The sequence below is a fragment of the Balearica regulorum genome, chromosome 2, assembly GCF_011004875.1.
Source record: "Balearica regulorum gibbericeps isolate bBalReg1 chromosome 2, bBalReg1.pri, whole genome shotgun sequence".
Lineage (NCBI taxonomy): Eukaryota > Metazoa > Chordata > Aves > Gruiformes > Gruidae > Balearica > Balearica regulorum.
This window is the reverse complement of record NC_046185.1, coordinates 146,402,671-146,428,892: the sequence shown is the minus strand read 5'-3', so window position 1 is coordinate 146,428,892 and position 26,222 is coordinate 146,402,671. Positions and strand designations below refer to the sequence as shown.

Here is a 26,222-nt window from a genome sequence, read left to right as displayed (position 1 = left end):
TCGGCAGCATTTAAGCGTGCTCATGTGGGGGGGGGAAGAAAAAGCGCTGTCAGCAACGTTTTGTCAGATGAGTTTATTTATATACGGGAGTTGTGTGTTGAACTTGTGACCGAGCTACTGCAGCGTCGCAAGCGCATTGCTGCCCCGTAACACAGGGACGCGCTGCTCCACCGCAAGCACCTGCCGGCAGCGAGGCGGGCGGCTGCTCCGAGACACGGACCTCGAAACCCTGCACAGGGAGACGGACACTGCAACCGCCCAGCCCGCGGCGCTGCGGCAAAGCGGGCTCTGCCCGCGGGGAAACTCCATAGGGGTGGTAAGGCAGCTGCTTAACTCGGCCAGGGCTCGGGCCGCGCTGGGTGGCCCCCGAGCTCCAGGCTGGCCATGCTGCCGCCCTTCGCCATGCCCGGGGGGGGGGGGGGGGCGACCTCCTGCTGAGGGCCGAGCAGCCCCGTCGACCGCCGCGGCGTGTCTGGCTGCCATAGTAACAGCCGAGCCGGCACCGCCCTGTCGACATCCAGCCAATCCTCGGCGGCCGCAGAGGTGGGACTTCCTGCCGCTGCCCCGGAGGAGGAGAGACCGGCCTGGGGCGCGGCGGTAGGTGGGGGCCTGGCGGCGTGTCGGGGGTCTGCGCGCCGCCGCGGGAGGGTGGGACGGTGCCTGGCCTCTGCGTGCTCCGCCCTTCCGGCGGCGGCGGCGGCGGCGGAGTGTCCCGCTGAGGTGCGCCGCCTCCCGCGTATCGCTGGGCCTGGCTTGAGGTGCCGCGCAGGGCTTCAGGGAGGCTGCGAAGAGGTGTAAGCCCCCTCCCCCCACCACTCGGTGCTTTCAGACGGGGCGGATGGAGCAATATAGGAGGGAACCCTGAATTCGGCTTCCCACAGCAATGAGCCGACTTTTTCCTCGTGTGGGAAGGGGTGGAGAAAGGAGGTTTTGAAAGTTAAATCTTGCTCGGCATCTCCGGGTGCTGGCTGCGTTTGGCAGCTCGCAGTGCTCATGTGCGTAGTTAGATCAAAGCCCTGGTCTACCATTGCGTCCCCCGCAGCAGCTCCCAGCGGAGGCACAGGGAGATCTGTAAGGAGATGGTGAACAGGGGGTGATGCTCCATCAAGGGCTCTCCGAAAGTCCACCAAACCCTTCCTGGGGCAAGGTGTACTGCTCAGCAGGTCTGTGGAAGAAAACCCAAAACCTCTTTTTGGTTTCAAACCTGCCTCCTGCGAGGTCTGTTTGCAGTCTAACTCTTGCATTTGAAGAGGCACTAGACTGCCTCCATCATCAGCCTTCCTGCCACAACTGAAATTATATGCATTTATTCTATCCCCCCCTCAACTATGTTCCCCAGCTTGGAAGATTGCAAACTGTTTAGTCTGTCCTTATTTAAAAGCTATTCCCTATGTATACGTCATCCCCTTTCCCTGAACCTTTCTAAGCTACATGGTATCTTTTCTGAGATAATAGACACTGAAAGGACACAGGTATAGTGCTGAAGCTGCATGTTGTGTGCGTGTGCTCTGACCCTCCAGCTGTGTGGCTTTAAAATTTCCAGGCTGCTTACAGTGGTTTCATTCTTTTGACTGCTCTTTTTAACCATGGAATTGCTTTTCATTTGTGTGCTGTTCCTCTCCCTGAACTAAGCACAATGATAGTGGGTTTCTTGTATTTGTCACTTGAATGCATGTGTTGAGTCCACATGCCTTACAGTTGCTGTGACAGAGCAGCTCTTCTGCAGTGACGTTTTGTACCAGGCCCTATGAACTAGTCAGGGTCAGGTCTTAACTTCTCCTGTTACATGTTCCTTGACTGCCTAAAGTGTTCATTAACTGTGGTTAAAAGCACAGCTGTGGCACCATTGTGTGTGTGATGCCTATCCTTTATACATGGGGACAAGTGAAATCTCCTTGATTTTGTTTTTCTGTTGGCCCTCATTACATTGAAAGCATTGTAGTATACTTGCCATCCTGTTTAGAAGGATTGTGGTTTCTAACACATTATAACTTTTCCTTTTTGGTATGAAATTTCAAACCATAGAGATTCTGCACTATTTGTTGACATAGTTGTCTTGTTAATTTGTATCATGGGACTAGCTTCCCCTTTATAACACATTTAGGGAACTTCATTGCAGTTATGTCCTTCGTATGCAGTGTTTTTGACCAAGAGTTTTTGTTTTGACCACCTACAGGCTCATGTTTCATGTTAGTGCTCAGTTACATTTTAAAAATGAGGTAGAAACAAGTCCTGTTGCCACCATGCTGTCAGATCAGCGGTTGGTTTTCCATGAAGGTGTTAACTGTAATTGTGAAATCACTTCAGTCATTCTGTGAGATTCTGCAGTTATCATAAAATACCCATTTAATGTCCTAAAAAGATACCTTCATAATGTTAATACCAAAGTCACTTGTAGGGCTTATAAATAACACGTATTTCTACCAGTTTTCAAATGCCTCTTCTTTTCAGGATTCCAATTCTTTTAAAAATTCTCAAGCGTGGGATTTTTTTAAATGCTAGTTTATTATGCTTCTGAAGAAAAAACTTTCCAAATGTGAGCCATAGGGGGTTTTTTGGTGATTTTGTTTTGTTCCTGTAATGTAGGCATTCTAGGACAATAGCTCAGAGGCATGATATGTCACATCGTCTGAAATGTTATAACTGAACTTTGGTAATTTTGGTTGTTATGTGAACTGTTGTAGTACTGTTAGATTTAATAGAAATATCAAGGTAAATTCTTTTGGGCATTTTGTTAGATTCTAAAAAGAAGTTCATTAATTCCATTACAGTTTCTTTCTTTCAAAGGCTGGTAATGTTGGGGATAAGGCTTTGAAAGTCCTACCCATGAAACTGAAAATGGCCTTTGTCAGAGCTCAAAAGTTAAATCTAAAAAAGAAAACATTCTTCTAGCAATAAAACTTCAACTGAATCTGAAATATCAGAAAAGATATTTTTGAGGGGTTTTGTATGATAAAAGTGACAAATAGCATCTTATTCAAATAGAATGACTACCAAACTTTCTGATGTATTTTCTCCAAGTATGTTTAATACAATGAAAATGTAGTTTTTAAGTATTCAAATTTCCTTGTTATGGATGGAATAAACCTCACTGATGGGGGTTGTTCTCACTTTCCATCCACTTAAGTCAGTGTAAACAAACTATTAAATTTTTAGGAAGTCTCATTTCAGACTGAAGTGTATATAATCTTTCAAAATACAGGCAATATAGGGGTGGGCAGATACAATTGGGCAAGATAACTGTATTTTTTTACCTACAGATAAACAGAATAGTTACAAAGAATAAAAGCTGCATCAGGCCTGAGCTACAATAGGGACTTTATAGCTGGGCTTTGCAGAAGGAATTAAAGCATCATATGGAAATGTCCTGTACCTTTTAACCGTGTAATCTTTCACCAGACAACTTGAAGATACTCAGTAAGGAACAGCAGAGTTTCTGTTGCATTAATACTTCACTATTCCTATTGTGAATTAAACACAGACTGAAGAGAAAACTGTTACTTATAGTTGTTCTTTAAATTTTTTAAGTATATATGGAAAAAAATGAAAATCGTTACCCACAGTCATGCACATTTTCCCCCTTTACAAAGTTTGGATAATTTGGATTATGGAGGAAACCTGAGAAGTTAAGATTGAAAAAAAAGAAATCTGACAGGGAAGAATTAGACCATTATCTCTAAAAATGAAGAGATATGGTGATGTAATGGAATAAGAATTTCAAAGATGGGACTTAGAGGAGTCAAAGCTAAATTCTGTGAGGAGCCTTTGTGAGTGAATTCTAGGTCTAAACAGCAAGTTCTCCCCGAGGATAGCTAGGGGAACTTTAACGGGACAGGGTTTAGAGGTGGTGACACTTTCTTCGCATTTCCAACACCGATACAGTAGCCTTGGAAAGTATGGCTGGGAATGATGTGACAGCAAGGAAGCCAGCAGCCTCATTGTAAGGTGATGGCAAATGCTAAACATATTAATGAACATATTCTGAAATGTAATTAACAGTAGTGTTGCAATCATATCCTGAGCAATATTTGGAATTTTGAGTACAGTAAAATTGTGGTATTAAAACAGAAGAATCAGAAACTGCAGCTTAGTTTGTGGGTACATCTTGGATTACATTTATAAATTTATAGAATATGATAAAAACTGCTAAGAAAATATTTTGCTTATTTTAATTCTTTACCAGCAGATTTTAAAAACTAAAGGAAGATGTCTTTTTTCCCCAAAATCTCTTTCCAATGTGAAGTTGAAGAGTATCTCACGAAAGTGTTCAGAAATAATGAGGTATGTGAAATGGATACTACTAATCATCAACGGATATCACTAACTGAACATTGTTAATATTCTTTTGATTTAATATTTTGTGTGACTTTAATACCTTACAATAAGGTATTGTTTTCACATTAGACACAGATTTTTATAAATAGTTCAATTTAAAATATAAAATTATTCTTTATGCCTGTTGGCTCAAAGTCACATAAAAATATTTCACCTAAACTTAGCGTAAATCTGAGACTTCAGTTTTGGATCCCACTGAAGAACAATCACAGAGAAAGTTAACCACTTATTAACCACATAATATTGACAAGAAATACTTCCTTACCCCAATGTAGAGCCAAAAATACTATAGACAATCTATGAATTCCTAATATCAAAGGAAACAAAAATGACATTTCTGTGTATTGGGTTAAGAGTTATGAATTCATACTTTTGACTCTACTCTTCCATTTCCTTAGGACTGTTCTTTGTACAGTATAACAGATCTCGCTAGCAGTTACTTTTGATGCTTCCTGCTGCCTGTTTACAATGATCTTGCTATATGACTGTTTTTCCAACAAGTCCTTTTCAAGGAATTTACGAGATTTTCGCTGGAATTAGGTCGCCAGACATAGACATTCCTCACTATTGTACACCACTCAACTGTGTTCCTCTGTTTCTAAAGAATGTTTATTCAGTGGGGTTTTTTTTGTTGTTGGGGTTTTTTTTGGTTTTGTTTTTTTTCCACTGAGCAACAGGCTGCTGTGTGAATCTCTTTAATATAAAAATCTCTTCTTTCACTTTCAGTTTATCACTGCTTTAGGTACACAGGAGGCGGAGAGTAAATATCAGTCTCTGTTAAGTCATCTATCTCATCCACCAGGTTTCACAACTGTTAGAGTTAATACCCACTTGGCCTCAGTGAAACATGTGAAAAAATTGCTGTTAGAAGAGATCCAGAAGGTTTGTGCGATTTCTTTGTTACAGCAAAAATAACAGGATATTTATCTTTTGCCTGATTAAGAGAGCTTTTCATTACTGGAAACTATTCCTTAACTTAATACATGTCCACTAGTGTTAACATTATGCAATCATATTGATTTCCTGTCAGCATTAAATGTTAAATGAAAATTCATTGTCTAGCAGTATTCCTCATCTAAGACGTCCAAGAAAGGCAATAACAGAGGGAAAAGACAAGCAACTGTTTTTTATATGGCAGATCCAGACCTTAGGTAGGATTGGGGTACTACTGGAGTAAATCCCATAAAGCATCATAAGTCTAGAGAAGAAGGTAGACGGAGATATAAACTGTAGTTCAGTATGCTGTGTTCAGCCTGTTGAGAACATTTTTATTTAAGATTAAAGGAGAATGGCTGTGTGTCATTGCAGAAACTGTTTAGGAAAGTAAGAAAATTTGTATGTAGTAGAAACTGGAGTCAGAGTGATGCCCTGCAACTGCTGTATTTTCTTCTTTTAACCTGTTTTCAAACTTCATATAATTTTCTGGATATTTGCTTACCTTAATTAAACATTTACTTATATGAAAATATGTAAGCCATTATGTTTAAAAAGTAGATTATTTTGAAACTCTATCCTAGATCTTCACTCTGTCTAAAAAGATCTAGTTCTTCTTTAAGTAAATTATTAATACCAGTAGGTGTACAGGGAGCTATTGCATGACAGGAGCCAAGACATTTCTGTGATGCAGAGGCAGTTGACAGTATTCTGCGGTCTGGAATGGTAATGAGTTATGCTATTTTTAGCTCGATTGTAGAAATTTGGAAATGGATATTGCAGTATGATATTTTGCTTCAAGGGAAAATGCTTTGCTGACAACTGAATTAAGACTGGCTTTTCATAAACTTTTTATATTTTGAGTTGTGGTTATATTGGAAAAGGAAACTACAAAACAGTTTTTTAAAAAAGTATGCTTATGGATTGTTTTCTTTCTTAAGAGAAAATATTTATCAGATACAAACTAATTTATGGTTTTGCATGTTTTAAGGTTATATTTTAGAAGGCTCAGGTGAGAAGACATCGTCTTTTTAACAGGAACAGTTTTAAAATGCCAAGCTGTCATTTTTCCTAACAATATGCACAACTCAGCTCTCAGTACCCAAAGTTAAGCTGAATAAAAAGTATTACCAACCTGGCATATTAAGTAAGACATGAGTAGAATTAAATAGTGGTTTATAATTAATAACATGAAAAAGATAACACAGATTAGACCCAAGTTTCTCTGGTGGTGTTACTGTGATCTGATGATAACTCAACACAATCTTCTTCCAGAAGAAGGCAAAAAGCAGTAGTTAGGGTTATGAGTGTCAGAATACTGCCCTACTCCCTCAAGTCAGTTCTCAGTGAATCCCTTTGTGGCCTTGTTATTTCTCAATGTATCGAGTGCACGCTCAGCAATTTTGCTGATGACACCAAGCTGTGTGGTGTGGTTGACACGCTGGAGGGAAGGGATGCCATCCAGAGGGACCTTGACAGGCTGGAGAGGTGGGCCCGTGCGAACCGCATGAAGTTGAACAAGGCCAAGTGCAAGGTCCTGCATGTGGGTCGGTGCAATCCCAAGCACGACTATAGGCTGGGCGAGGAATGGATTGAAAGCAGCCCCGAGGAGAAGGACTTGGGGGTATTGATTGATGAGAAGCTCAACATGAGCCAGCATTGTGCGCTTGCAACCCAGAAAGCCAACCGTGTCCTGGGCTGCATCAAAAGAGGTGTGACCAGCAGGTCGAGGGAGGTGATCCTGCCCCTCTACTCCGCTCTTGTGAGACCCCACCTGCAGTTCTGCGTCCAGGTCTGGGGGCCCCAGTACAGGAGAGACATGGAGCCGTTGGAGCAAGTCCAGAGGAGGGCCACGAAGCTGATCAGAGGAGCTGGAGCACCTCTCCTATGAGGACAGGCTGAGAGAGTTGGGATTGTTCAGCCTGGAGAAAAGAAGGCTCTGGGGAGATCTAATTGCAGCTTACCAGTACCTGAAGGGGCCTACAGGAAAGCTGGTGAGGGACTGTTTATGAGGGAGTGCAGTGACAGAACAAGGGGTAGTGGGTTTAAGCTGAAGGAGGGTCGATTTAGATTAGATGTTAGAAAGAAATTCTTTACTGTTAGAGTGGTGAGGCACTGGAACAGGTTGCCCAGAGAGGTTGTGGATGCCCCATCCCTGGAAGTGTTCAAGGCCAGATTGGATGAGGCTTTGGGCAACGTGGTCTAGTGGAGGGTGTCCCTGCCCGCAGCAGGGGGGTTGGAACTAGATGATCTTTAAGGTCCCTTCCAACCCAAACCATTCTATGATTCTATGAAATGTTTAGTCTTTTCCACCAGTATTTGTAATGTGGAGTGTCTCCTTACACACTATTTCCCAACCTCTCTTAACTGTTTTCACTACATTTGCTTTTTGTACTCTGCAGCTATAAATTATGAATGGAAAAATAGTTTTCAGTCTAATTAAGTACTTAAATACTATGCTTTTTAGTATTGCTTAATAATTACGTTTTTTAATGAAACAGCAATTTAAAGGACTATGTGTTCCAGTTCTTGAGCACCCGAAACTCCAGGACATCTTGTTAATTCCTGTCATTGGACCCAGGTTTGAAATTTTCAATCTTTAGCCTTAAAATGTCGTAACACATATTTTACTTCTAGATTTCTTGTTAAACAGTTATGATAACTAACTCACTGTAAATGAAGCACAACTTAATTTATATTAAGACCTAGTAGACAGTCCATATCCTAACGTGGTCAGAGCTTTAGTCCTCAAAAGCTTTAAGAAAACATAGAGAGAATTCTCTCCTTATTTGTGAGATTAACTTTTTATAGGGAAAATGTAACATAAGTACGTCCTCTCTGGAAAGTCAGATAGGTGGCAGACAGAAGAACAAAAGTTTTTGCGGTGGAGTATAGAACTGTAGCTAAATACAGGCAGGGTTTTCTTCCACTGGAATCAAGTCCAGAGCAAGAATTAGGGAGAGTGGATCAATAATGCTGAGAGGATTCCTGAATCAGTTTTATCCCCTAGAAAATGACTATTCGTTCTTCATTCTTAAGATATGTTTAGATATTTCGTATGTTGTGTATGTGTCTGCTCCTATGGAGTTTCTTCATTGTTTTATTGAATTCACTGATGGACATTTTATTTAAAGTGTCTTGTTCATAATGAAGACTAACATATTTCAGATTCAGTTTATATCATAATTAGGTAGAGATTGGTAACAAGTAGTAATAGTTTGTAAATGCTGTACACTCTAAAATAGCATTTAATACTTTTATTTGTTCTTCATTCATTCATTTGATGATCTTTTGTAGCATCTTTTTCTGAACATTCTGTTCTTTTTATATTCAAATCTGTTCACACTTCAATAAGTTCAAATAACTATCTTCTTCACAATTCTTACTGGCAAAGTTCCTTGCAACTGGTTATACATTAATTATAGAAGTACTTAGCAGCTATTAAACACAAAAAATCAGTTTACAATAATCTGGCCTAGGAATGGATAGAGGCTTATTTCTCTATCCCGGTATAATTTATTTGTATTCCTGTGTCAGGGTCATAATATTGGCAGAATGTGTCAGAATCTACTTTATTCTGAGGACTGGTTTCCTTCTTGGCTCTTTCCTTTGATTCCTCTGGGACTAAAAAAAAATATTTTAAATGTAATATATGATAGTTAACTATTTGTTCTATTATATTGTGACAAAAACAGCATTTATGAACTAGACTTTACTTGGGGGTATTTGGGGTTTTTTTTAGTATACTTTTAATTTGTTTTAAACTGAACTACGTTTTGTGCTTTTAGACGAAATTTAAAAAAACATGCATCTGAAGTCATTGTTGGAGCCCACTGTGGATATGCAGTACTTCGAGGAGCACATGTATATGTCCCTGGAATCATATCTACCTCAAGATGTAAGAGTTCTCTAAATACAGCCAGTTAAATTTTAAAGAGGACAGAAAAAATGTCACCCCTTGATGACAATTTCCAATAAATAGTGACATTATTTTTTTTTATTCACAGCTGAAGTTAATCTTATAGTTGTAATTTATGGTAAATACATTTTTAAAAGTTTTTCTGGTTTTTTTTTTTTTGAGATTTTCACCATTTTTGCATTATACTCGTAATAAATTATATGTAATTATTTTTCACCTGGCCTCGTTTAAGTTCCTTTTTCCGTATGTAATTCCTAGCTGAAGTATTAGTATTAGTGAAGATGTGTTATTTCTTCATTCAGTCACAAAGGCACTTGTCTTCATGATCGTGTCAGGTTCTAAGTTACAGATCTGAAAAAATGGATATTCTTTTTTTAATCCATTGGTGATTCGTTTGATACTGTTTGTAGATGAGAGATCTAGTAAAAAGTGGGTTTTTTCTATTGATGAGAAAAATCTTCAATTTTAATGTTAGATACTTAAAAAATGGAAATTTTTGTTTCCATGCCTGAGACAAGATAAAAAATCTACATATACAAGCCCAGTATTCAGCAGCCTATTTATTTTTTATTTCAAGGTCAAATTAACTTTATGTGAAACCAGTATCATTTTGGATGATTTGCCTCATTATTCTATTGTGATGAGATCTACTAATCACCATGGTTCTTATTATTAAAGTGACTTGGGAAAGCATTTATATAGCCACTTAACTTCATTCCCTTTCAGGAAAAAAACCTTCAAGAAGTTTTAAGCATCTGCTTAAGTCCAATTCACCAAACAAGAACATTTTTCAATCTAGGACTTGATAATGAAATAAGTATGTTGCCATATCAGTTGTTGAAACTGCTTCTTTAGCCAACCTCATAAATATTCAAATCCCTCTTTGAATCAACTAGTGATTTATCATAATTGCTGCATGTAATTATGCATGCAACATCAATTCAAAGAAAAGATGCTACAAAATTTAGGAACAATTTAGGAATTGCAGATAGGAAAATAAAATAAAAGGTCATGCTACACACTTGAGACCAAATATAAGGCTGTATTAAACACAGATGGTCTAACTAGGGAAAAAAAGAGTACAGCAAGAATACACATTTAATCACTGAACTTGCAGCCCAAATGAGGGTAAACTAATTATGAGGGGGCTTTGAGTATAATTTAACTAATCAAACTCTAAGCTTTATGTTTACGGAATGCCAATATAAGCTACAAAAAGCTTAAGAACTATACACAGTATTAATGCATTTTGAAAGGATGATTGTCAGCAGAGAGTGAAATAAAATCCTTTATGTTTGAATACTGCAAAAAGTCATTGGCAAATATGCTCGATGGAAGAGTTAAATTCCTGCAAGTTTTTATTCAGTGAAATTTAAGCAGACAATAACAGTAGGCTATCACAGAATGTTTTATGTCACATTGTGTAAAAAGAAGCTATGCAAAAAAAAGAAATGTTTAGTGGCTACTCAACCAATATTACCTTTTAAGAATTCCAGGGCACTTATGCATATTCAGAAGGCCACCTGAAAATGGGAAAAAAAGTTTCCTAAATAGAATTCAAAGAATTCTCGGGAAGCTGAACCATCATTAGTCTGACTCGTCATAGTTCCTGGTTGCTCCAGCCAGTCAGACACATCAGAAATGTAATTTTGGAAAATTGTTTATTGCTGTCAGTGGAGGCCTTTATTTTTAAGCATATTTTTCAGCCAGTCAGTGCATAGAGCTTGTTCGCTATTTTACAAAATCACTTAAACCATCCCCCTTTTCGATCTATTTTTGTTCTAGCTCAGAAAGTTTGTTAAGGCCCTAGGACTACACTGCTGGAGTTTGGTGTATATCTACATACTTTACTGGTCTGGAGGGTTTTAATTGGAGATGTAAAACTCTTAGAGGATTATTGAGAACAGCAGTTGCCTTAGAGGGAAGAGAGCCACACCAGAAAAATTGTTCCAACAAGAATATATAATCACTTGTATCAAAGCAATAATTAGAGAAAAAACAGCTGTAGCTGTGTTCTACCTAGCTATTGAGGGGTCATTAGACAAATTTAGTATTATTGTCTTTGTACAGTAAGTGTGAACCAGTGTTGTTTGATGTACTTGCATGCTTGGAGCACACACAGAAGATTGAATCCTGAAGAGTGTGCTTAAAACTTACAGGTGACCATGTGGTGCTAAAATAAATGAAGTGAAGATTTGTTTACCCTCTTAAAAAACAAGACATGCTGTCTCATTTGTAACCTTGTGTCTCTCAGTAGCTATAGTAATTTGGTAGCCATCATTCACCATGTACACTCTCAAGCTTAGTATCATTTAATCTTTTTGTTTGATTACATTAAGAAAGTTTGAATTTGACTATGATATGTGAGTTGAAGTAAGTAGTCTACTGAAAATCCTAAATTATTTGGTCACTTCTGTCTTGTCAAGTATAATATTAAACTCAAAATTCCCTTTCTTCTTTGCACAGTCATGAAAGCTGGAGATCTAGTCTCAGTGTATTCAGATATTGAAGGCAAATGTAAAAGAGGAGCCAAAGAATTTGAAGGAGTCAAAGTTTTCCTTGGAAATGGGATTTCAGAACTGAGTCGCAGTGAAATCTTTAGTTCAAGTGGCCCATTGAGGTAAGTCCATAGTAACTGCAATCTACACCTTTAACTTTGCAAAGGGAAGGAAGAAGATGGGAAAACATTTTGAAATGTTCTGTACCCTATGTGAAACCACAAGATGGCTTTGACTGAGACATTGCATGTTGGGATTTCCAGTATTTGTGGGGAAGCGTTAGTTTGCTGTCTTCTGTAACTTCACAAGTAAGATAGCAGCAATTTGATGGCAATTATGATTACAGTATCACAGTAAGTATTAGCAGACTCAACATTTAGTTTCATAGTGGTATCCAGATACCAGTTTACTTGAGAGGTAGGAGGATATAAATGGGAGCCTTTTCAGAATTTGTGTTTAGCATATGACTTCAATAATATAGAACAAACAGAAGTGACAAACATTCTCACTGTGGCAAAATTGCATTTTGGTAAATAGTTCTGTACCACTTTCCTGTTTGGATGGAACAGAAGTGCAGCCCTGTTGATTTCTCCATGTCCTAAAAATATTTGTAGGGGATTTTTTTGGTGGGGCAGGGGACAGAACATAAGGTCAGATATTTTAAAAAAATCAATAGCATTTGCCAACGTAGTTATCTATTTCAAGATTACTTGCTTTTCTATTTTGTTGCCAAAGCATGTGGTTTGTTCCTTTTCTGTCATCTAAAACACATATAAAAAGCAGTGTGGAAGAGCATGAACATCAAATTTATGACCGAGACTTTACATCCTGAGGACAAACTACAAGAGATCTAGTAAAAAAAGATTACATTGTCAGAGCATCTCTGATTTATTAGAATTTAAATATAGTTGAAGTAGTCGTAGGATATACCTGTTGAGTTAATGACATGGAATGGCAGTATGTAACACTGAATCTGGTGTCTGCAAGTTTGCTTTCTCATATCCTTCCTCCTTCTTGTTGGACTGTGCAGTGCATATGCAAAATAATACTCATTCTTGTTATCTTCAGTAATCTATTGTTTTCAGGCTCAGTATTGTTTTCTCTTGTTTTTATCGTTGTCCATTTCCTTGTACATTTATCTTAAGTTAATGAAATCTATGTCAGAACTTCATCCATATTTAAAACTTTTAAGTTGCTTCTAAGTTCAAACCTTTGCTGTGCAGGCAAATCAATGTTCCTGTAAGGCTTCTGAAATAGAATTTCTTTAGTTACTTGTCTGAAATTGCAGACAGTCTAGAAAAATGGAGGAAGGTCTAAGTAGGAAATCATATACTAGTGCCCTAGTGCATACATGACTAGCGAAAAGCAGTTATGGATTGAAATTAACATATTCAAATCTGGTTTTATGTATTTCTTAACATTATCAAGGCTTTGATTAGATCTCGGTTTGTTTTGTGTACAAAAAAGATAAATTTGCTTTATGCAATTTTTACAGATAGTTCCAATTTATGTTGTAATACATTTTTTGTTATGGTTTACCCAACTTAATGATGTAATTTTAAATAATATCAGATCATAAAATTATAAAAGTATTTTTCCTGGTTGATTTATAAGTTCTTTTATTTTTTTAAGATTATTGTTTGAAGTTTCTATTTGTAAGCATAATGATTTTAATTGATTACTGTTAAAAATTATAAATCTGAGTAGTTGAAATATTTTTTTTCCATGTTTTTCAGTGGGATGGGCATAAGAATGATAGAGCCAGTCTACCTTAGTCCTTCGTTTGATGATGTGCTCCCTAGTCATTTGTTTTTACAGGTAAGTTTGTTACAAAAATAAAAGTCTGTACTATTTGCAGAATAATGAATATCCTCTAAGCACACATGAACACTTTATATATTCCTTGTGTATGATGGCACTTAATTCACTCTTTGGATTTAAAGACAACAAAGCATTTAGAATGAACTCAGTATCTACATGTAGATGGTTTAATCGTACTGTCTGAGATATAAGAGACTTCAGAGTGGCTCAAGAGATGTTAACTTAAAAACTTAGAAATTCTTTTCGCACAGATAACTCTGCATAGAACTTTTTAGTTTCTGGAATCTGGCTATGAACTCTGAAATACGAGACTCTTTCAGAATATATACTTCTGTAGATAATCAGGAAAAGCTCCAAATACTAGGTTGACTTTTAAGTTGAAGAGAAAATCTGTATCTTTTTAGCCCTAATGAAAAAAATCCACCTGAACAAAATAACCATGGAAAATCTTACAGTAGCTCAGCTTTCACTATCTCTTACCATAAAATTGCACACCTTCCAAAGAATATAAAACATTTGTAATACACAGCACTGCTCTGTGTCTGTGACAGTATCAGCATATTTTATTTGACTTTTAGCACTATAGTCTCCGTAGTCGTGTACCCTTAAACTTCAGTCATAGATACAGCTTTAAATAAAAAAGGAACGACTGGAGACTTCTGACCTGTACTGTCCCTTTTATGTAATTCCAATAGTTCGTTTTTTGTTATGGAACTGACAGCAATATCATAGGTATTTTCACTGCTGAATTAATTTTTGTTTCAATGAGTTTGTCATTCCTTAATACAGGACTTGATACAGGACCTAAGATTTGAATTCTCCCATATTTGTTTTTATGCTAGAACTTGCCTTCTGTGGTTGTGAGCCATATTTTAAACCCTCAACCAGGAGAGAGAATTTTGGATATGTGTGCTGCACCTGGAGGAAAAACAACCCATCTGGCAACATTAATGCATGACCAGGTAAGAGAAATCATTGAGCATTTTCTGTCTTCATGAAGAAGGTCTGACCACTGTACATTTGCACAGCTCACTTAGCTGTCAGAATGCACAGATAATTTACCAACAGCAAACAATTAATATTTGAACGTTCTGCTTACCAGTATATTTTGCGACACATCAGAATTACTGAAATGGGCACAGACTATCTTTATCAAATAGTTGCCATCACATTTAAAACCTTATTTGCTGCAAGTCAACTTGTTGAAATATGTTTGAATTCAGTTTTTAAATGTTACTAATTTATTTTTAATGGAAGAATTTGTGGCATGCAAGGCGAAGTTATGCAGCAAAATGCTGGATTCATGAAACTGAGAATACGTGGAAATAAGGGGTTACTACTATGTGCCAAAAGAATGCACAACTCTGTACAAAAGAATATTAAAAAATTTCTAATCCAATTAACTTTCTTCTTAGTAAAAATTATCAATTATGCAGTACAGATATGATCTTAGACTGATATAGTAAATCATTAACATTTCAGAATATTTGAATCATTCTCACATTTTTTTGTGATTTAATTGTAAAAACTAGTATTTTGGTTTTAGATGAGAAAATCAAAATGTAAAATTACTCTGTATCGTTAACAGCTTTTAAGTAGGAATTGGAAATGGTTAAAGCTTGAGAATTTATTATTAGCTGGATCCTAGTCCAGACCACTGTTTTTTCCAGATGTCTTTCAGGAAGTTGTTCTGGCAGTGGCTGGCATGGGTCAGATGGGGAAGAACTGTTGTCTTCCAGCTTGTTCTTTTTTCTGAGGGTCTCTCAGGAGAAGGACTTACCTCTTTATACCCACATGTGCAGCAAATCCACTGTTTTAGCAACAGACCTAACTTTGGAGCACAATCAGTTGTTCGTGTGCAGGTACAGTAGGTTGAATGGTGGTGATAGGGGAGAAGCAGTGGCACGTGGGCATTGAGTGCTCCTGTAAGAGGTGGTTTGGCTCAAAGTAGCTGAAGGCTGGACACAACTGACACAACATAAATCCCTTTTTACTTCTCAGTCCTAGAGCTACATATTGGCTAGTGTGACATACAGTCAACAGCTTATCTTTACTGAAGTTTTGGATTTTTGGTTTTTGTTGGTTTTTTTCACTATCTTAGTCACGTTATCCTTCAGTGAGCTTCTAAAGAGTCATCACCAAGTAGGAAAACGTTGCCATGTTTTCTCAGCAAGTTCTATTTGCTATAGCAAGTCTAGTAGAGATTTCTGGTCTTTGGGGTTTTTTGAAGATAGTATTACTGTTCTGACTTTTACTGATGCTACTCTTTACTTTCCTTTGTGTTTACAGATTTCATTTAGCAGATAGTGGTGTGTGTCTCTTTTGATTTACCTTGGGAGAGGAAAAGACATATCTTATTCTTACATAAAAGGAATAATGTGTAATTGTGATTCCCCTTCCCCCAACATCTACTTTTATTCTAGTATTTGCAGTATTTCCCAAAGTAACTTGAGTGACAACTACTGCAAGTATGAGTGTGTTAGAAGTCTGCGCAAGCCAGAGGCATGGCTGTGGGCCTCATTTTCTCAGGACTGAGCTGTATGTGATTGTTTCCTACCATCTCCATGCAAATTTAAAACCTGTTGACCTACTTTACCATGTATTTGAGACTTCTACTCTCTTTCAAATTACTACATTTTTACCTAACTTTGTGGCCAGTAAAACAGTTCAAAACAAACAAAAAAACCCCACTTGCAGAAGTCAGACATTATAGGTCCCATAGGGAGTGGCTGTGCCAAGCAGCTACTGCCAGCCAGAATGCACACAGCTTCAGACTAGTATTTAGCCTAACGCGAGTATCATGGAAAATATGGGCAAACAAGGACTACTGGAGTGTGGATTTAAGAATAACGTAATTCTGTAGGAAAACTAAGCTTCATTCATTACACTGCTCATGGTGGGGGGGTTGGTGGTGGGGAGAAGAAATCAGGAACTGCACATTCATTTAATCCCTATGCTTTTGATAAAAATTCCGGGTTTTTTTCAGGGTGAAGTAATAGCCATGGACAAGATAGCTAACAAGGTCAAAAAAATAAAGCAGAATGCTGAATTGCTACAGTTGAATTGCATTAAGGCCTTTTGCTATGATGGAACAAAGGCACTTTCAGTTGAGAAGAGAGAGGATGAACAAGGTAAACAACTTGGGTAATAGTAGCTTTTAGAAGAAAATAGTAATCAGTTTTGCACTAATAGTATTAAACCTACCACAGGTCTACAAGTCCTTGAAATCTTGGCAGATACCTAAGTTGCTTCAGCACTGTGAATGCTCTTTTTTTTTCCCTACTCTTTTGTGACTATCAGCAAATATCAAACTATCTGTCTTTATCACAACCTAATATGCACAAAGGAAATGCATTCCTTTCCCAGATAATATCAAAGACTGAAGAAGCCTTAAAGCTTCTTTCATGATAATGTTTAACCCCATACTCTGAATTGTTTGAGTTAGTCTGAGAAAAAAAATATTTTTTTCAGAATTGCTTGGCTTTTCTGCCTCAGAATCCTCATCTGTAAAATGGGGTTATTAATACCTAACTCCCAGGAGTGCTGCAAGGTTTAGTTCATTGATGTTTGTTCAGCTGTTCAGGGGAAAGTTCTATAGAAGCACAGTGTATTATTTTAAGTTCATTTCATTTGCTTTTCTGAAGTGCTGTATTTATGATACTGGTTCTGTTCCCATGATGGAACAATTTAAATGGTATCTGCTGTCTTGCTTATTTTTAGTTTGTTGTGCAAAGTATGCTGTTCTTTCTCACTCTATTTTATCCCAGTCACTGGTTAGCCTAACTAGAAATCAGGTTGTATAATTCACCTTCCTTGTCCCTAAGCCTTGCAGTTATTTCTGCTTTGGAGAAATAAAGGTACTTTCTTAATAGTCTTTCTATGAATATAAAATATTGTAGGTGGTATGTAGCACTTACACAGATGAACAAGAACTAGCTGTAATACTGAGAGATCATGAAGGCTTTTTTGTACATCCCTGCAAGTAAGATATGACATATTTTTAACATTGTAGTAATGGTTCAGAGGTAGATAAATCAGACTCATTTTGTAGTGCTGGAACAAGCTAGATAGCAGTAGTATGAAGTTACTCACTTGTTTTTACTTGTCACCTAACTTGAATATTTGAGGAACAGAAAGAGAAAAGGAGGTAAAGCATATATATGGCTCTCTTCCTCATTGGTCACTCACAGACACATATATAGAGCCACTTTTGTCTTGGTGATGCTGAGCTGAACAGTCTATCTAGCACTAAGGCGATAGAAACTTTCGGGCTATGGAGCCAGTGGGATTCAGATGAAAGGATAGGCCCTGCATATAGAAGTTATACATTCCCTTATCTATCCAGGTAATATTCAGAAATTGTTCTTGTCTTCAGAATCCTTCTTACTGAATTGTTCTGCTGTGGAGGCAGCATGTGTCACAGGTTAGAACTTGTAATATTTCATGTTATTATGAATGCTTTATTTTCTACAGATATATATGCAGCACAAGAAATAGTTATTATATAGACAATCCAATTATTATTATTTAAGGCAGTCTTAATGGTTAATTATGGGCTTCCCTCAGTAAAGATTTGCACACTTGGTTATGAGCTGACTATGGTTCATTACAGCCTGTATGTAGAACTCTGTACCCAATACCGCTGACCAATCATATTTCAACATTTTTGTTTAGTTACATTTTACTTTCAAATTATTAAATTAAGGTTAAAAAATATTATTGCCTAAAGGGATCACGTACTGTTTGAACTCGCAGAACTAAAACTCTTTAGTTTTCTGATGAAATCTACCACCAGCAGTGCTGAGACTTGTCTTTAGCTGAGCTTACTTGTGCAAACACTATCTACAGAACATGTTTTATGTCAAGGAAGCAGTAACAGCTTGTCCTTATCTATGGTGAAGTCTCAAGGAAAGAAACAGACCCATTTTACATTGCTAACTGCTTTTTACAGAAGGACCTCCATTCTTACCAGAGTCATTTGATCGAATTCTTCTTGATGCTCCATGTAGTGGGATGGGACAGAGACCAAACATGGCTTATTCCTTGACTTTAAAGGAAGTGACCTCTTACCAGCCGCTACAGCGCAAGCTTTTCACTGTGGTTTGTATTAATCATTGAGTAGATAAGCTAAATTGAACATCAGTGCTTTTGCAGCATAAAACTTGATACCAAAAAATGGTGCCTCATTTTCCCTACCTTTTCAGCAGTTAAGTAGAGATAGCATTAGGATTCAGTTAACCTCTCAGCACCTTCGTATCTGTTGCTAGGTGAAGTCAATTCATTGGAGCATGGGAATGGTATATGTAAGCCATAGTAAATAAAAACCTTTGCATGTGTCTTTTTTATTCCCTCAGTTTCATCAGTTATAATTCATAATAATTGCAAAGGTCTAAGTCATGGAGCAGGTTAAAGTCTTTCCTCTCCAGCAGCACAGACTCTTGTAAGTTCACAGCATAGAACTGCCATGCAGTGGTGCTGTGAGGTACCGGTATGGGATATGAGATAGGGTGCAAAGCCAGGAGGCCATGTTGCAACTTTTCATGCTAGGAGTGTGCTTGGGTGATGCTGAAAGATACGATTTCATGAAACTTGTCTACATCGGAATTACACGTATTCAAAGTGAACCACAGCTTGAAAAGCAGCATAGATATAGCTTTCATGCCAAATATGTGGAAACAGTTGACATCTAGTATCACTAATTAAAATATTGTGTGTCTATGGTTAGCAGCAGGTGATGAAAACAGAACTGATCTATTTGGGATATGCAGAGCTGTACAAGTAACAGATCTTACAAGGTGAATCATCTCAATGGCATTTATAAACTCTGTGAGCTATAATGCTGATTTGAAAAGAAGAATCTAATCCATGGGATCCTTTACTGTATTCCCTGAGAAGAATTAGTATCCAAATGCCTCTTAAAAAATTGAGTTTAATTAAGTGCTAAGTTTTAATATTAGAGCTCAATGGTTTCTTGGTTCATGTTGCTTAATATCAAAGTTTTTGCATGTAAAAATAAGCTGAACTATTGTTTGTTTCTCCCTGCAGGCAGTGAAATTGCTGAAGCCAGGAGGTGTTTTAGTATATAGTACATGTACAATTACACTCTCTGAGAACGAGGAGCAAGTTGCCTGGGCCCTGAAAACTTTTCCATGCCTCCAGCTTCAGCCACAGGTAATAGTATTTTCAGGATACTTCACATAATCCAGTGAGCTTGTTTTGGCATTGTGAAGTTACACACTATATTTACAATCAATAAATCTCTTTTTTACTGCAGACAATTTTACCTGCTGTGGATAGAAATAACACAAGGAGTTCTGAGACTCTCTTAGATCTATTTTTGTATCTAACTGAGCTTCATTTAGAGGTTGTTAAGTAGTTTCCCACTGTGTACTGTGGTTGTTTTGATTTGTACGACAGTCGCTTAAAACACAACAGACACAAAAGACAGTTCAGACAGGTTAAAATTTCTCTTGCAATTGTTCTTTAATGCATATATTTCATTCTCTTTTTTTGCACATTCACAGAAGAGGTGAAAAAAATTTTATTAATGCCACTGCAGTAGTGAAGACTTGCATAAAGGATGGGAGATAAATGGAAAGAACCTTGTGTTTTGAGGAAGGAGGATTTTATATGTATGAGAGCTATTTTTGCATTATGTAAAGGAATGAGGGTAAAAATTTATTTCAGGCTCAGTGTCCCAAAAATGTACCTTGTCTTTTTTGGAGTCGGTGTCAACCATTAAGATGTCTGTGAGGAGGTAATATATGGGGAGATACTCGAATTTTTTATCTATACTGCATACATTTCAAAAATATCTGTTACCTTTATTAGCACCTTGAGAGAGTTTATCATCAGATCATATGCATCTCTCTTCCTCTTTGTTAATGTGGGGAGTTGGATGTGTTAGTTGTTTGTCATCATGGCTTTGAGGAAAAGTCTAACTCTGATACCTGTTCAGCTTGCTTATACATTCTGTGATGACTTGTATCTGTCTTAAGAAGTTTAGATGCATCTTTTAACTGAAATTAAAAATATATATATACAATAGGTATACAATGAGAAATTCTATAAAGGCTGGTAAAGATTTAACAGAACGGAAGCTTTTCTTAAAAGATTTGTATGTCAGGGTTCTTCTGCCTCCTTTCTCACCATCCATTTACTAGGAATTTTTCAGTTCCAGCTATTTCAACTGAGATTATACATTTTACCTAACAGCATAAAAATTGTCCTCAATAGAGTGACAAAGCAAAACACAAGCCCTATTAACTCAAATGCAAGATTAATTCTGTTTTAATAGACTTCCTCTCACCAGTAATATCTGTCTTGAGTAAAGCACTAGTTTTCACACACCAATGCCATATCTTTAAAAATCAAGCTTTTGTATATAGTATATTTTAAATGAGATGACACTGAATTGTTTACCCACAGATAGTTTATTGAACCTTATAACCACTCTTATAATCCCCAGTAGTGTAAACTAAGGTGATCTTTTCCAATGAACAGGAAACTGGAGTCTAGGGTTGACTTACCTCATCTTCTTTTATGTATTTCCCATATTCTTTAGTCTCTCAGTGGACACCTCCTTATATACCCAGTCCACTGTCTCCCACTTTCTCAGTTTGGCAACAAATGCTGGAATCACGTTGGGTAAGGGAAAAACCAGGAGGTGGAGCCATAGCCGGTTGATCTTGTAGGTGGAAGTTACTGCATGGCAGCTGGTCCTTTGTGCGGACTCACTTCCTCTTAGGGGCTTACACAGGAGATGCTGTATGCCAGCTAAAAGGCATTAACTTAACTGGAAGGAAAAAGGAAAAGGTAGAGGAAGAAATTCGTCTGTCTTTGAGCAAGTCGCTTGACCCCGTGTAATACTGTTTTCCCTAGACTTTTACCTTTCCATCCTTCTATTACGTTACTTCGAGTTGCTACACCTGTCTCTCTTTGTATGTTATTTTTTCTCAGTTTCCAATGGACAACTCTTTTTGTGTCTTACCTGGAAAGTATTGAAATCCTGTTGAGGGAAAGGAAGAGGAGAATCAGGCTGCAGCCTGTTGGCTGCCCCGCTTTACAGCACGCAGTACATGGTTAAGCAACTAACTCGCACCATGTGCTGACTGGGTGTGGTCATGTGTTAGCAAAGTGTGATGGCTCAAAAAATACTCTGCTGTAGGCTGCGTTATAGTCTACGCTAGACTAGATTTACGAAGGAGATCTATTTTTGATATTGCAATGCCAGCTTTTGCACATTTTGTTCTATCTCCTTACTGAATGCATTGAAAGAACAAACCAGCTAAGAATTAGATTTTTTTTTTCCAGGAATCAGTGTATTAATAAAAAGCAGTCAAGGCTACTCACCAGAAATGCTGAGAAAAGGGCTGTGATTTTAAGCCCTTCTCCTTCACAGGATTTTGATGCCAAATGTCATCTCCTGAATTCAGATATGTAAGCTGTTCCTTTCTTTCTTTCTCTGCCTCATATACACACATACGTAACAGCAGTCACATTTATCTGTTAGTCTAATTATATGACAGAAAATCTGAAGCTCAGATTTTTCTGCTGCATCATCTTCCAAAATGATGCCTCTTCAGGCAGTAAAGCATTCTGGGTTGGGGCTTTCAGTCTCTCCAGCTCAAGTTTTCAATGTGAAGAATCCTGGTATTTCTGTTACTGTTATTGAGTGTATTAGTAACTGGCTAAGGAATCACTATTTTTGACTTAACTAATAGCTATTAGTCAGTACCCAGAAGTGATGCATCTTTTAAAAGTGGCAACCTAAAACCTTTAGACCTTCTTATTGTCTGGTTAGAACAGCTTTCTTGTGATGCTTCAGTCCTTTGAGTAATGAATTGATTTAGACCTGTGTACCTGTCCTCAATAAGTGCTCTAAACTACTGAGCTAAAGTGGATTAGATGCACCACCACCTCCTCAAAGTACTTCAGACCTTGTATATCTGCTTGTATATATATTGGCCAGATGAAGGCAAGAAAAGAAGGGCCACATTACTTCTAAATCCTCCCCTGCTGTGAATGATGCAAACCTAGCTTGTCTGTGTTAACAGTTAGGCAGCTCTGCAGAATACATTTAGGGCACTTAAGAACTTTACTGGTGCAATAATTTGCTTTCCTTTGTTACTTTAAAAAAGGAACCTCACATTGGAGGAGAAGGCATGAGGGGAGCTGGACTGTCACTTGATCAGCTGAGGCTGCTGCAGAGATTTGATCCATCTGCTGCGACATTGCAAGGAATGGATATGAATTTTTTGCAAGATTCCAGGGAAGATGATCTGATTTCACTGGCAAATAAGGACTGTATAGGATTTTTTATTGCAAAATTTATGAAATCGACCAGTAAGTAAGCATTTAGGAAGGCGACCTGAATAAATACCTCTGCAAGTCTAGGAACAGTTGGGATGTGAAGTGCGTTTCTTACTGCTGCAATGTTGCCAAGCCAACAGGCTGACGGCAGGGTTGCTATGGCAGCCGCGAAACCTGCCAGCTGTTCTGCTGGGAAAGAGCCACAGGTTGCAGAAAGTCAGTCCTGGTTGGGGGAAGGGAAGTATCATTTTTAAGTCTCTCTTTGCTTTTGTATTTACAGCAGGTCAGCGCATGAATGACAAGTATGTTCGCTCATACAGCTGTCCGTTCTCTCTTTCCCCATGTGAATCGCTTATCTTGTGTGGCAAGTGTAGGAACCGGGTTTCTCTGGGAAAAGGAAGTAAGCTACTTTATGAAATGCAAACATAAATAAAACAGATGGGAACTATTATTGTGAGTTTTGGAAAAGGTAGTTTCTATGGAGGTTTATCAATAGTGAATGTTTCATTAAGTAGTGCTTCACGTAACACTGTAACGTTTTACAAAGAACTGTTTTATAAATTGATACTTAGAACCTCATTTCTCTTTTATTTTAATACAAGCAAGATTCTCTGTACACATAGTATATACACAAAATAACGATTAGGCTTTGTAGCATGTCTTTTATAGCAGCATGAATATATTAAACCATCTCACTCTGGGAATGTAAATAAATATTGTTTCAACATCAAACTTCCCATGCATAAACTGTATTGGTTCTGAAATAGCCTATTGGACTGGCTGACAAGTGACAATTTTAAAATCAAACATTTGCAACAGAAGGGGCTACAGTTGTGATTAATATATCAAAAGACAGAAAACAATGCATAATACGTCTGAAATGTTGCAAATCACCTTTCAAACAACTAAGAATATTAACTCTTTATTGGTTAGAAAGCATCACCAGCTAAAATCATATGAAAATTGAAACTGGGGAAGCATGCTAATGAGAACTGCCTTAATACACTGCTCAAAGTTTTAATAACCTAAATTTCATAAAGGTTTTAGATGTATTTGAAAATTGTGCTTCAGTTCCAGAGATGTTCTCCATTTGAACAGTATTCTCTTTTCTCAGTACTGCTGGAACTGATAGTAGCACTAAAATTAGAGGGAAAAGGTAAGTACAATTCAAAAACGTAAACTGACATCTGTGTGTGTTTGGTTGGTTTTTTCCCTCTCACTCATCAATTTCCAGTTTTTAAAAGCATTATCTGAAAAGTGTCTGCCTTTCCCCACATAACTATTTGGTTGGATTAAAAAGTCCGATACTTCTTTTATAATTTGTCTTTATATTGTGAGAAGTGCTTTTGCATTTCCTCGCAATCAAAACAATTTACACAATTCTGTTTCTCAGTAGTCTGGCTGTTTATTTATATTTGCTATAAATGTTTTGATACCATATGTTTTCTACTGTTCTTAAATAAAACAAATGTCTCTTCTGTTCTGCCAAGGTTGACTAGTCCATCCTCTGTAAGGCCTATCCTAGCAGAATAGGATGGCATTCTTGTCTACTACTTGTCTACTTTTGTTGGTCCCTCCTTGCCATTAACCACAGCATGTCTAAAGAAGATTTAAAGTAATTTTGTTTCATCAGTAGTAGGTGAAAGATCCTATTTAGACTCATGAAAGCTCATACTATAAATGACAGTCTTTTTAGTCTAAATATGGCTAAAATAATTACCTGATAACAAAAGGGATTAGTCTTTTATTGTAAGTACATGTGGAAATCTTTGACTCAGTGCTAGTAAGAAAGCATTTTCTTTTTTGCAGAATATATAAATTCTGTAAACATTAATCAGCACACATAGACTATATAGTGAAATTTGTGTATGCGTGTAGAGTAAGGAACTTTGCCTCCAGTTTTAGTAGCAGGATTTGTGCAATGCTGAATTTGAAAGAATTAAGATTGCTGAAGTTTTAGTGGAAGATTTGTTGAGACTTTCCCAGATTTCTTTAGTTTTGAATGATAAATAGGCTTTTCAAGAAGGTGATCTCACTTGATTTTATATTACAAGTTTCGGGGGGGGAGAAAGAGTAACTGACTTCTATTTGATTCCAGTGTAATTGCAGACCAGACTTCACCTGAAAAAAATTACTGATTTCGAACTTTAACTACTAGAGTTGTTTCTGCAAAAGTCAACTGCTAAACTTAAAAGAGCACTTACCACATTAAAGGGATAAGCCCCAGCTGCTTCCCTTAGGCCCTTCTCTCTGTCGTAATTTGGGAGAGTGGGGGGTGAGAGAGGAGACTTCTCCATGAGGCAGTTCAGAACAGAAACTCAATTAAGATGCTTCAAATCATCCCTTGAAGGAGCCAGCATCCTTCCTTTGACTACAGGCTTGGCTAAGTTAGATTACTAAAGTTGGATGGATGCCCTTCTTTTTGTCTTTTCCAATCTTACTGTGACTTTAACTAGAAGTGCAGGAATAGTTTCTCATTGTCACAATTTTGATGTATGGTGTATATGTATTTTTAATACATAATAGGATTACTTTCCTGATAAGAATGCTTTACACACTGAATCATTGTGCTTCAGTGTTTGGTGCTGAAGCACAATTGAATATATATATATATTTATTTATACTATACGAGGTATTTATATATTAAATTAAAAAAAGTTATTGTCATTGTAATGAAAGATTAACCCTACAAAATAGATAGATCAGGCATGCAATCAGATCCTGTCTTTAAGAAAGTCTGAAAAGTAGTTTTCTCTATTTGCAGAAATAGTGATTAGTAATAGTGCCAAATCTAAATATTTATCTTGGTCAATATAAAGGTATTAAAATAGGCAGCCTATTATAGTATGAAATTATTATACAGCTTTTTCCTGTTTCAGTGTCATGGAGTCCACCAATTTTTAGATCATAGGATTTCATATGCTTTTTAAGGAAACGGGAATGTTTTAATAGGAAATAGTCTGGTGGTGGTGATCAACAAGAAATTACTTTGGAGTGGACAGTTTAAAATATTTTCTTTTTATGCTTAATTGTTCACGACTAAAAATTTATAAGCAAATCCAATTTTGTACTGCTAGAAGTCATTGCAGAGTAGGTAAGCATGATAGATAAAAGTGGTAAGAATAAAGTAAGAAAAGAGAACATGAATGAGTTAGAAGAACCAGCTTAATCTCTATTATATCTGAGATAAATCTTTTTTGGGCTGCGTAGGAACACATCTCTAGGGTGGCAAGTTATAAAAAGAAACTGTCTATAAAACTACTGTAAGCTTATATGTAACAGTTTGTTATATAAAAGTGGGGAAATAAATTACAGACAAATTGCCAAGCAATATATTCGATCAAATAATATTTGATTAAAAAACATTCACAATAAAAATGGCATCCACATATTTTACAGATGAT

General features: G+C 37.3%; 1 protein-coding gene across 3 annotated transcripts; it reads left to right on the top strand.

Annotated features, from left to right (window-relative positions):
• Positions 1-538: 538 nt before the first annotated feature.
• NSUN6 (NOP2/Sun RNA methyltransferase 6) lies at positions 539-24,308 on the top strand. 3 transcript variants are annotated; one of them, XM_075746322.1, is made up of 13 exons: positions 578-601; positions 3,261-3,417; positions 4,187-4,281; positions 5,062-5,217; positions 7,770-7,849; positions 9,057-9,166; positions 11,654-11,807; positions 13,422-13,503; positions 14,349-14,468; positions 16,493-16,637; positions 18,458-18,606; positions 19,552-19,677; positions 22,647-24,308. In XM_075746322.1, exons 3-13 carry the CDS (start codon positions 4,207-4,209, stop codon positions 22,857-22,859), a joined length of 1,410 nt encoding a protein of 469 aa, XP_075602437.1. In that variant the 5' UTR covers positions 578-601; positions 3,261-3,417; positions 4,187-4,206; the 3' UTR covers positions 22,860-24,308. The 3 variants fall into 3 exon arrangements, with proteins under 3 accessions (XP_075602440.1, XP_075602437.1, XP_075602438.1); XM_075746323.1 differs by having other exon boundaries at positions 4,184-4,281; XM_075746325.1 differs by lacking the exon at positions 3,261-3,417 and having other exon boundaries at positions 539-597.
• The last annotated feature ends 1,914 nt before the right edge of the window (positions 24,309-26,222 follow it).